The sequence below is a fragment of the Amblyomma maculatum genome, chromosome 11 (genome assembly GCF_055883805.1).
Source record: "Amblyomma maculatum isolate TAMU_Amacu chromosome 11, ASM5588380v1, whole genome shotgun sequence".
Classification (NCBI taxonomy): domain Eukaryota; kingdom Metazoa; phylum Arthropoda; class Arachnida; order Ixodida; family Ixodidae; genus Amblyomma; species Amblyomma maculatum.
In genome coordinates this window covers 43,015,829-43,027,474 of record NC_139354.1, presented here as the reverse complement: position 1 = coordinate 43,027,474, position 11,646 = coordinate 43,015,829, and the positions used below count along the sequence as shown (strand labels likewise).

The following is an 11,646-nucleotide window of genomic DNA, read 5'->3' as shown; positions in this document are numbered from 1 at the left end:
GGCCGCCGGCGAAACCAAACCGGCCAGCATCTAATGCGACCATCCCGTGCGGCTGGGCCGCTAAGTCCCCTCCCCCTTACAGGGGGGTGAGACAGAGCGGCCCAGGCGGTGTGGTCCTTCTCTGTTGGACAATAAAAGTTTTCAACAACAACAACAACATAAACATGAGCATTCTCGAACAGGCGGTGTCCTTTCGTCAGTATTGGTTTTCGGAAGTAGCTCTCAAGACATTCCATTGCCTTAAAACCGCAGAAAATGAGAGCCGAGATGCTTCTAGCCGTACAACGCGAACGTAACCCGACCGCGCCGGCCTACTCAGATTACTCGGCGCCGCCGTTGGCGGCGCTGAACGCTGCGCTCCACTAGCGCCGCCTGGCCACTGCAGGTTGCCTATGGCGTCAGAGAAGTTGGCCTGCGGTGGCCCCGCACGTGGTTTCATGCTCTTTCCTTGTTTTTTTCCCTCCATGTATCGCTTGGTCAGCTCATTGAGTGTGGCATGTCTTTTTGTAGGGTACAATGTACGGCTGTAGTAAAGTCCATGCACATTTCCGCGCGGAAAGGTTCAGAACCTTATACCGATAAAAGTTTTAAATTGAAATCCACTCGCTCCACAGATTCCGCAGCTACCACGAGATGCAGCGACAAGCCGGCTCGTCGTTTAAAAGGCCTTGAAACCTTGTGCTTAAATGGGACTCCTTGCGCTATGTAGTTCCAGGTCCATCGACATTGCTACGAAATGTAGCCCGAGTTCGCGTTGTTCGCGCCAAAGAGATTTTTCGAGTGTGAAAAAGACATTGCAGACAATATTGAAAATGATTTCGTCGTCGATGGTTGTTTTAGCCGATCGTTCATGACAGTACTAAAAACTTCGAGACGGAGGCCAAAATGCCAACTCGTTACCTCTTAATCTGTGGCTCTCTACGCTAACCACTCGGCCACGCCGAGAACATGAACCTTTGAAGCATTTTTGCATTTTATGTCATGATCACATTTATAGGGTTGGGACTTCAGGTTTCGCCGTCTACAGCTCATTGCTGCCGCTCTAACAATTACAACTTCTTGATCATTGGAGCTTGCTGCCTGCTCTCAAGACTTGCAACTAATGTGCTGGATGCCTATGCGCACTATTTTTTGCACTGGCATCATTTTAACATGTGGAGTTTGACATCGCTGGCAAACGTACCAACGCCGGCTCTTCGGTGGTGCTCTGCTACCGTGGATGTAATTTTCGCTGGACACGGAGCTTTAGTACAAACCTTCAAGGAATAAAGTGCGACCACACTTCAATACCGGCAAGCGCAGCAGCGACGACACTATTTTGCGTGAAACTAAACATTATTTGTATGTAAACATTACGGGAAGCATAGCGATGACCGAGGGATCGGCTGCTTTACACGCAGAGGAAGAAGGGGCTCAAAAGCTTGAGAAACACGTAAAATATTATGATTACAAACGCTGTATGTTGCTTTTTTTTCTCTCATGGGCCCATCGCTCGGTATACTACTGTCTTCTTTGTTTTATGTTTTTCTTTCTGCTGTTTATACTGGGCCCCGGTGCAGGCTATGCTCGCTAATGCGTAGGCCCTGTTTGAAGCCTGCGATTGAGCCCGCATTGAACATTTTGGCAGTAATCATTGTGTTAGAGTGCCCTCAAGATCAGCTGTGAAGTTTGATATGCATGGTAGCCCACATTATTCAATTCCAGTTTTAGTTGAACGAAATAGTGTGTCATGAGATACCAGAGGCGCGGCAATCGTGGTCTCTCTCGAAATGCTCGAAACGACCTATCGAAACATGGAAACTCCAGAAAAAAGATACGGCATTTGTTTCCTTACAGGTGCGCAATGACTTCACAGCAAAAGGCGCTTACTTGAACCATATTTTTCATATGCGCCCCAATGGTCGATTGCAAGTACGCTGTTGCCATATTGGCCCATGAGGGATGCTAACCGGGCGACGCCGCGGGCCGTCCTGGCTATACTGGGATCAGTGCTGCCCCAGGGCACATACATCGCTTCTCCCAGTGCATCGCGAATGCCAGCGACACACCCAGCGTCAAAAAGCTAATCCCAGCGTTTTTCTCCCATCGTACCAGTGCAACCAATGTCTTCCCGTTACTGCTCCAGTGAATATCGCAGACCTCCAGCGTGCCCAGCAGACCCAGTGCAAAAACAGAGCAAAAATCTTACTGGTTTCGCCCTGGAAGACGCTGGGAGACGCTGGTTTTTGCAATAGGGATTCCCAAATTACTTGCTTGAAGCGCGCACGGAGTAATGAGTTCCTACAGATACAACCTCTTGCGTATAAGAAGCTGCCGGTGGCACTTCTGCAGTCGAGAGACTATAACAGTGATAAATCTATCGGAGTTGGGTAGCTCACATCTCGGAATCATCCGAAGGTCTCGAAAGAAAGAGGTGGTAGCTTACTCAAATTCAAGGCAGATGCATGTGGTGATGCAACATCAAAAATAAATGCATCTAATTATCGTTCTGAAAAGATCGCAGAATAGAATATTTATGCGCTCAAAAAAAGCTGACACCTTAACCGTGCATGTTTAAAAGTGCTCATTGTTTTTTGAATTCTCTTATTCTCATTGTGAGTTGCTCATTTTATATCGCACAAACTGCCGCTGCTGTTCATCGTCGACCTTACGGGTGGCGAAGCCCGTCAAGCGGTCATTGCGAACTGCTTTTTTTTCGTCACCCGCGCTTTTTGTACGACAAAAGCGGAATAAACATTCATTCATTTATTGATGTGCTTTTTACAATCAGCTTTGTACGGCTGGTATATTTTTGTTCCGTTGCAACGCCGTTGGAAGTAGGTCATGCAGCTTTCTGAAGGGCCGTAGTCGACAGCACTGTCTGTTATAAGCATCTCGCAGGTTTCCAACTCTGAAATGCAAAACATATACAACGCTTCCGTCACCATAGCTGTGTAGTTATCGAGGAAAAGCGGAGTATCATATTTAAAAATGAATGGATAAAGAGACATGATTCACTATACGGCAAGCAATCAAATTTTTATTGCAGTAAAAAATAAACGAGATATGTAAACAGTTCTATAAAACACACACGTCATATAACACTCACTTATGCTCTAAGGAGGCTGACTGAATTTGTGCCTCTGAACATATTGACCAAATATTTCGTTTTGTCAGTGCATGCAGAAGCGGTTCTTTATGACCATCAAGAACGGCGTCAAGCCTGAGGCACACGTTTCGAGAAGTCTCAATATACGACGGAAGTGCTGCACTGTTTTTGTCAACCTATTTTCCAATCAGAAGGGCTTTGAGTATGTTTCAGCCTAATAAAAGGATAAAGATGGAGGATCCTAGCAAATTGCACAAACGGATAACTGGCTTCAATCAATAAGAAATTAAAGGAAATAGCTTCGAGTAGGAATTTCGCACACCAGAAGAGGAAAAATAAACCAAAATGAGCTAAAAGAGCAATCATGTTAGAGGCAATGGGACAGAAAGATATTACTACAGAATTATAAATTGCAGCGAATGCTAACTTATGTTTTTTAAGGGCGTACTTTATATTAAAATTTTGCTATATATAAGTGACACTGGAAGCCTTGACTTGGTGGTGCCTGCCTCTTGAATGGACTCAAATAAGAAATATAGGGCGCCATTTGGGAATAAATTATTTCTTGCACAATGTTACGAACGATATACGGCAAGAAAAGGGCACGGAGGAGCCAATGGGTCTTCGGATAGATTATCTTTAACATCAAGGACATATTCCCGTTTTCCCAACTAAAAGTTACCAGAATGAAAATAATGCGGAATGTTCGAATGCAGTAAAAGAAACTGCGATCTCGTGAGAGTAGCCTGGCTTTGTCCGCGGTATTTTTCCTTCGCCTGAGATAATAAACTAGTGAAGACTAATTTGCTAGTTTTTTAATCAGTAGCTCTAAAACAAATCTTCATTACAATGGTTACAGGCTGTCGTCAATAGCAGCGGCCGCGATGTCAGCTTTATTTATTGCTCTTAGACTAGAGCGATCCTACGATCGTTTGCAAGCTCATATATTTGCTGCCGTGCACTCGCAAAGCGTCATCGCGAAATGCACTGTAAGAAAAAGCGGAGTTTTTACCTGAGACGAGTTTAGGAATGTTTGCGTGGCACTACTACCACGTAGAAGCCTTTTTAGTGCGCTCTGTTTTAAAGGGTGGAGTTTCCAGGTTTTTTCCTTGTTCGAGTTTTGATTTGAGGAGGATATAAAAACTGCTTTAACTTGTAGGTAGCATGTTGAAAACATTTCAGTCACCTCCGCTACATGGCTATCCTAGACTTCTATAATGGCGCATTTTTCTTGCAACCAATCTATAATGACTCAGCTAATTAGTCATTGCTGATAAACTTCATGGAGTACAAATATATGATGCAAACTATACAGGGTGAGTAATACTCTCTCAGTTGGTTTCTCTATGATAAGACAGTCAAGGTTCAAATAGCTTATTTGCATATACTTTCGACACATTGTATAATATACACATACTTGGCAAACATGGAAATAAATGCCAAGTTATACTTATAGAAGAAAGGAATGACAAGCGTGCTTTTCACTTTATTTGAGTCCTTAAGTCAAACCAAAGACAGTGTGACCAGACAAGCTATTTTGAAAAGTAATTGTGTCCATCGCTTTGTTAACTGCAGGAACATTATACTGCACAGTCTCTTTTTGGCATATGCTTGCCGTTACATGACGATGCATATACACCAGTTTAGTTATGAGGTTTCTCAAAAGGATCAAACGTAAAATATTGCAGAACACGTACACGTGTGTGAAAAGCCGAGAAACGCGAACCAGTTTTTTTTTTTTTTTGATAAAGTTAAAGCCACATCACGACATAATTGTGACTGAAATATTTAAAGAACTTTTGCATAGAAAGAGAGGAGATGATTGCTTAAGCCTGATCGCGCTCTACTCAAAGGAATTTTCATCTTAAAGGTAAGCGTATCGTACTTGCGTCACCCCCCCCCCCCCCTTCTTGCTGTTTTGGATTACACTATGTATATATGCACGTTTTCCGCAGCCAATTATAATCAGCTGCTTACCAGCGCTGGTTTTGTGCCTCTTCCTACAATTCATTGCTGCGCTTTCTCTAAGTTGTGGCTTCTCTGTGCATCAACCGACTGACCGATATTTACATTTCACCTTTTGAAGGTTAATATAATTTTTTTTTTCTGCGGTGGCCATCGGCTTCATTTGAGGTACAAGGGGAACTAAAGTGTTTTATCACAGTAGTGACAAAGCTGAAAGACATTATGAGCTGTACAGAACCTGTTTTTTGCCTGCGCATTTGAGAGCATTACAGCAAAATAAAACTATAGAATGAAATGCTGCGACAGTTAATTACACTGCTACGAAAATTGAGATCGTTCAATCGTTGTTGAGATCTTGGTTTGGGTAAGGCTGGAGAAACAAAATAATTGCTTAGAACATGCCAGTAATTGAAAATTAGGCAGACTACTCGACCACTGTGCACTGCCGCCGGCAATATACTTCTGATGCTTTCTTTTTTATGCAATAATTTTGAATCAACCTAGTTCCTTCGAGGAACTTCGTCATCTTGCCACTTAGGTTGTTATCTGACAACTGCACAATCCGCTGTTTTTGCAGTTACACGCAATGAATCGAGCGCGCATACTAAAAATTTTCTCACTAATGCCATATGGGCTTGCACTTTCCTCTGGACTCATTTAATTTTTACGTGTTACTTTCAAGGATAGGATACCATGTGTCCCCCTCATGACTAAATTTGCACAGGAATCATCTGCCATTTGGGAAAAAAGAACGTCCCTGCCGATAATGGGTTCATATAATATTATTCCTTTGCTTGTAAAGCTTAGGGTGATTCTGCAGCTAACAGGCTCTTAATTAAAGATATACAACAATCCAATCATGGCAGCAAACATGATATATGTCTTCCAATTAGGAGCCCCACTAGTGAGAAAACTTTAATAGGCTCTGCTATTTCTATCCAATAGAAAATAGCACTGTGTAAAAGCTGCGTGCATACAAGCCACCGCTGTTTATATTCGTACCGCGGCCTGGCCATTCGGTCTTCGCCACACAACTCCACATTTCACAGCACGCGCGCACTTCTGATCCGAAGATCCCGCTGCAGCGCTCTATAGGAAGAGCGCCATATAGCGTGGAAGTCGCTCGGTGGTGCTGCGCACTTCGTTTCTCGTTTAGATCCACCGAAACATGCACACGTAGGCGCGGGAGCGTCTACGAAGTTCCACCTTAAACTTTAGCTGTAAAATCATTCATACATACGACTGCAAAACACAATGGCAATGCAATGTGTGCCCTGTGTTGAAAGCTTATTAGAAGATGAGCAAAATTATTTTCAAATACGCCCTGGCACCATATTCGTGCTAATTAAGTTTAAATGTCAAGACAGGTGCAGGAGTGTGCATATTATAGTATGCCTCACCAAATTTTGAAATCCGATTGTTGAGAGAGTAGATATAAAATACGCTGCAGTTGAACGTCAAGTCATCCGTGTACTCCAGTGTGTACAAGTGGGGATCCGGAGACCCTGCAAGGCAACAAGCACATTATCCTTAAGGGAGACACATCTGTAGTAGTTTGCTAACCGAGCACTTGTGCGCGCTTTCACTTTATATGCGTAGACCTCCGTCCGCCTTATGCTCCCTAAGCATTCAAAATGCTCATGTGAAAATTGAGAGAAATCAAAAAAGAGGTGTCGGAGCCACCTACGCCATCTCGTTATTATTCATGATTCATTATTAATGACATGCTGCTTGTGTTTTAATAAAATAATCTTCGCCTGACTCTGCCTTTTCAAACTACGACGTTTACAAATACAGAGGGGAATCTGTAGGCCCGTTACATAGTGCTGAACGTTGAACTGTTGTGACGATTAGCTGCCGGCGTTTACTGATGATTCGCTGTTCTTCCGATAGTTTGTGTTGATGCTTCTGTTTAATTGATTGAATGACTTCTTTGCAGTCGTCACAATGCTTTCAGCTGAACACCCTTCTGAACGTCGTGGAGGCAGAGCTACGACCTGTACTATACATTCCTGCGCCCGAACACATCTTTCTGGCAGCAATCGGAGTGTTCGCTGTCCTGTAGAAAGCCGCATTGACGCTCCTGGACTAGTACACAAATCACGGACGAGACCTAAACGAAAGTGTCGAATACAATATGTTCAGCGAACAGCCTGCTTAGGCAGAGAGATATGTTTTATGTTAGGCGACAATTCGACCACCGCTGACTCACGGCGCTTTCAACGTTTGCATCTTTTCTTTCGCCAAAAGCGTGATGAAACGCTGCCGCTGCAAGCCTGATGATCACGCTGGGTTGATGAACAAGTGTGTGAGAGGAGGAAATTTTGCCTTGCCAGGCAAGGTGACACCGCCTGATGAAGCCTCGAAACTTCCTGTTCGTTAGTTACCGACAGCGTCCAAAGCAGGTTTGAGCCCCATAGAGAAACGCGACTTGTATGTGGACGAGAAAAGGAAAGTTTACTTCTGTTCTCTACAGCTTCATACAAGACAATCACCAATCGCACCATTTAGTTCTTGAGCTACGGATCGGTGTATGATTGTTTATGTACAAATTTTGGCAAACGTCATTAGGATAAAGTCTTTTGAATGGAGCCGTTACGGCATGTAGCAAGTCCAAAGGGACTTGAAATTCTACGAAATGGTTTGCTATCGCGATATAAAAGCTTGCTGCTCAACGTGTACTTTACATGCTTCACTGCATTAAGCATGAAAGCGATATAATCATTTTAGTACAAGTCAATGCTTCCCCTTAAAATACTTTGATACAGGCTGCACATATGCATACATTGATGTATGCAATTCTGCTTGCGTGTGTCAGTATTCGCAAAGTTCGCTTTCAAAAGAGGGTGGCATTAGGGTGTACCATCCTCGGTAATAGTTTACCTGAGAAAGTATTTTACCAATGTACCAAACTAAACGGAAAGTTAAGAGAACATGAATTTTTAATATATCAGCAGGGTACAATCTCTTAACCACAAAAACCACTGCCAATGTGAAAAGGTCGTCTGATGTAGAGAAGTACGAGAAAATAAATGCCGGTGTCGCCAACACAGCCCATTTAAGTCAGTATAACTGCCATGACGCGAAAGAGATATCGGATGCTCGAAAATGGGTAGTATGGTTACGTGGGAGCGTTTCGGTGTAAGTTTGCTTCCAAAGTGCTTGAGCCCCCCCCCCCTCTTTCACTTTGATCACTCTAGGAGTGAAAACTTTGGGCTAGTGGTTCATATTACAATATATTAGAATATATTGTTACGACGGGGGTTTGACGTTGGAGCGCTGATCAACAGCACGATAGGGCAAGGAGCTTAGCTGATCAACGGCAGCGCGTCCGGCAATAGAGTCCATCTTCTTCGGGGCTGTTAGATTTTCCCCCTGGGCAGACGAAGCCTCTCGGGATAGGTAGTTATTCGTTCCCACGAGAGTGATACGGCTTCATCCGGGCGACATAGGCAACTTCGGTTGGGACTGAGCGACGACCACTTGCTGTCAAACGTGCAATTCGGTAGTTCACTTCGCTGACGCGCTAGAGCACAACGTAAGGGCCAGCGTAATGCGCCTACATTTTCTTGGCTAAACCACGCTTTCGAAGAGGTCGCCAAAGCCACACTAGGTCCCCAAGGGCGTGAGACACATAGCTATGCCGGAACTCGTACCGAGCTCTTGCTCTTGAACGCTCTTGCGAAGCGACAATTCGCAAACGGGTGAGACGGCGAGCTTCTTCGGCTCGACAAAGAGTTTCCGGGATGCACAGTTCGCTATGGACGGAGTAATGAAGATTGATGTCTAGACAATACCGAGGAGGACGGACATATAGAAGGAAGAACGGGCTGCAACTGGTTGTCTCATGTGCTGCATTCTTGTTGAAAAGGGTGGGAGACCAGCGAGGCGACGGCTCCGACGAAGCTCCAGCGGTTGAGGATGCGTCTTGAGGGTGGTCGTATCCCGCGCCTCCACCAATTTGTTACAAAGGGGGTTTGACGTCGGAGCTCTGATCAACAGGATGATAGGGAAGGGAGCTCAGCTGATCAACGGCAGCGGGTCCGGCACGAGAGTCTTTTCCAACGGCTTTCTCCTTCCCTTGTTCTGTCAGCTTATAGTGCCTAGAGTATTAGGCACTATAGTCAGCTTCATCTTCTCCGGGACTGTTACAATATATATATATATAGCGGGTCCGGCACAAGAGTCTTTTCCAACGGCTTTCTCCTTCCCTTGTTCTGTCAGCTTCATCTTCATATATATATATATATATATATATATATATATATATATATAGCGGGTCCGGCACGAGAGTCTTTTCCAACGGCTTTCTCCTTCCCTTGTTCTGTCAGCTTCATCTTCTTCGGGACTGTTACAATATATATATATATATATATATATATATATATATATATATATATATATATATATATATATATATATATATATATATATATATTGTGAGCCTTCTGTGGACCTTCTTTCATTTGTACATACCATCATCAGCGTCCCGCGGCGCCGGCCCCCCGGCGCGCGCTTGGGTTCGTGATCGGATGAAAACGCTAGACAAGGCTTCGCTGTCCTTGTCGTCACGACCTCGCCTTCTCGACCTAGCCTTCTTTTACAATATATATATATATATATATATATATATATATATATATATATATATATATATATATATATATATATATATATATAGCACAGCTTTCGCCCTCGTTCTTGATCACGTTCTACGTGACGCTGGCGGTAACAAAGGACGTTCCACGTCCACCGCTATGGCTGAGGGTGGCGCTGGTGAACACTCTCAAGGTTCGTATACGGACAACATAAATACCCAAGCAAGTAGCAGGGGAGACAGCGGCCAATGCAGCTCAGTTGGAAGAGCACCGGACGCGTTATTCGGAGGTCGTGGGTTCGGTTCCCACCATCGGCACGTTGTTTCTAACGCGGTAGCGTTAAGGAGCTCGTGTCGCAGAAAAGCCGGTGTCATTGGCGTCGGCGGCGTTGGCCGTGAGGGATAAATCCCGGCATGCACTTCATAAATAAAAAGCAACTTACAAGATGGGCTGGGTGGGAAACGAATCAGGGTCTCCGGAGTGTGAGACGGAGACGCTACCACTCAGCCACGAGTTCGATGCTTGAAAGCGGTACAAAAGCGCTTCTAGTGAATGCGGTGTTGCCTTAGAAACGTGCCGTCGAAGTTATACTGCGGTGTATATCGGTAATTATGAGCATGTTACAGAAGTCGCAGTTACACGAGTAGCGAAGTACGTTTCCGCTACATTTCTTCTGCGCTCTGCGCACATGCAGAGCCATCTTGCGGCAAACACAGAAGAACCCCTCCTCACAATGTGCGGCGCTGCCTCGACACGTGGCGCTCCACTCGCTCCTGACGTTTCGCCGTGCACCCTCACGGGTTGTAGAATCAAGCGTCTTTCCTTTCTTTAGATCACTATCTTCGCTCACCCGCTTCTCCCCTTCGGGCCGCGCGGGTACCGGTGCGAGGATGCCCTAATACCCTTGCGTTTAATAAGTTTTCTCGCTCTCTCCCCTTCCAACATCCAGCGTGCGTCACTCGAACAGTGGTGTTTAGGCGACGCGGCTTCTCTTTCCGCTCACAGCGCGATTGCTAGGTGCAGCGTCTGATGCCGGACGCCTCTGACGTGATCGCTGCGCCGTAGCGCTTCTGCTGGGAAAGCGTCCCCTGCGATGTGTGCCGAGCTGCTTCCGAAGAATCATGCTTCTGCGTGGTGCTCCCAAGCGAGATAGAGGACGATCCTATCAAGGCGTCAGCCCCATGATCGCGTCCGCCTTCATGGCGCGTCGCTGCTCGGCTTTCTCCCTCCGAGACACCGAGTTCTTTGGTCCTTTCCGCTTGCTCAGGCACACGTTTCGTTGCCGCGCCGAACGCTGCTTTGCTCGGCGCTCACCGCGTGATTCGTGAGTGCACTCTTGAAGGTGAAGCTTAAACGTCCTCCAAATTTTTTCTTCTACTTTGTGTTTAATTATGTTTCCCCTAAACAGATTACATTACTAATTTCTGTGATTATTCAAGTAAAAATTAAAAAAGAGACATAAAGTGCCATCTCCAACGCTTTCCTTGGCCTCGCCGACTGTTGGCTTCTTTCCTTCATGTATTATAACGAGCACCCTCATTTCCCCTTAATTAATCTCCTTGTAACTTACGGGGGTCTCGGTTCTGGCAGTCTTGAATCCATAGGTAGCGTAAGAGGGTTCTAGCACAGCTTTCGCCCTCGCTCTTGATCACGTTCTACGTGACGCAGGCGGTAACAAAGGACGTTCCACGTCCGCCGCTTTGGCTGAGGGTGGCGCTGGTGAACACTCTCAAGGTTGGTATACAGACAACACAAATACCCAAGCAAGTAGCAGGGGGGACAGCGGCCGATGTAGCTCAGTTGGAAGAGCCCCGGACGCGATATTCGGAGGTCGTGGGTTTGGTTCCCACCATCGGCACGTTGTTTTTTCTTCTACTTTGTGTTTAATTGTCTTTCCTCTAAACAGATTACATTACTAATTTCTGTGATTATTCAAGTAAAAATTAAAAAAAAAGGCATAAAGTGCCATCTCCAACGCTTTCCTTGGCCTCGCCG

The 11,646-nt window shown here is 45.2% G+C and overlaps 1 protein-coding gene across 2 annotated transcripts in view; it reads right to left on the bottom strand.

Annotated features, from left to right (window-relative positions):
- Positions 1 to 2,730: 2,730 nt before the first annotated feature.
- The window catches only part of LOC146173651 (uncharacterized), a 30,890-nt gene continuing 21,974 nt past the window's right edge, over positions 2,731 to 11,646 (bottom strand). For both annotated transcript variants that reach the window (XM_084585627.1, XM_084585628.1), the window contains 2 exons: positions 6,454 to 6,558; positions 2,731 to 2,890 (listed from right to left, as the gene is read on the bottom strand). In XM_084585627.1, coding sequence (XP_084441753.1) covers positions 2,742 to 2,890; positions 6,454 to 6,558 — 254 coding nt within the window. In that variant the 3' untranslated portion in view covers positions 2,731 to 2,741. The remainder of the gene's footprint in view (positions 2,891 to 6,453; positions 6,559 to 11,646) is intronic.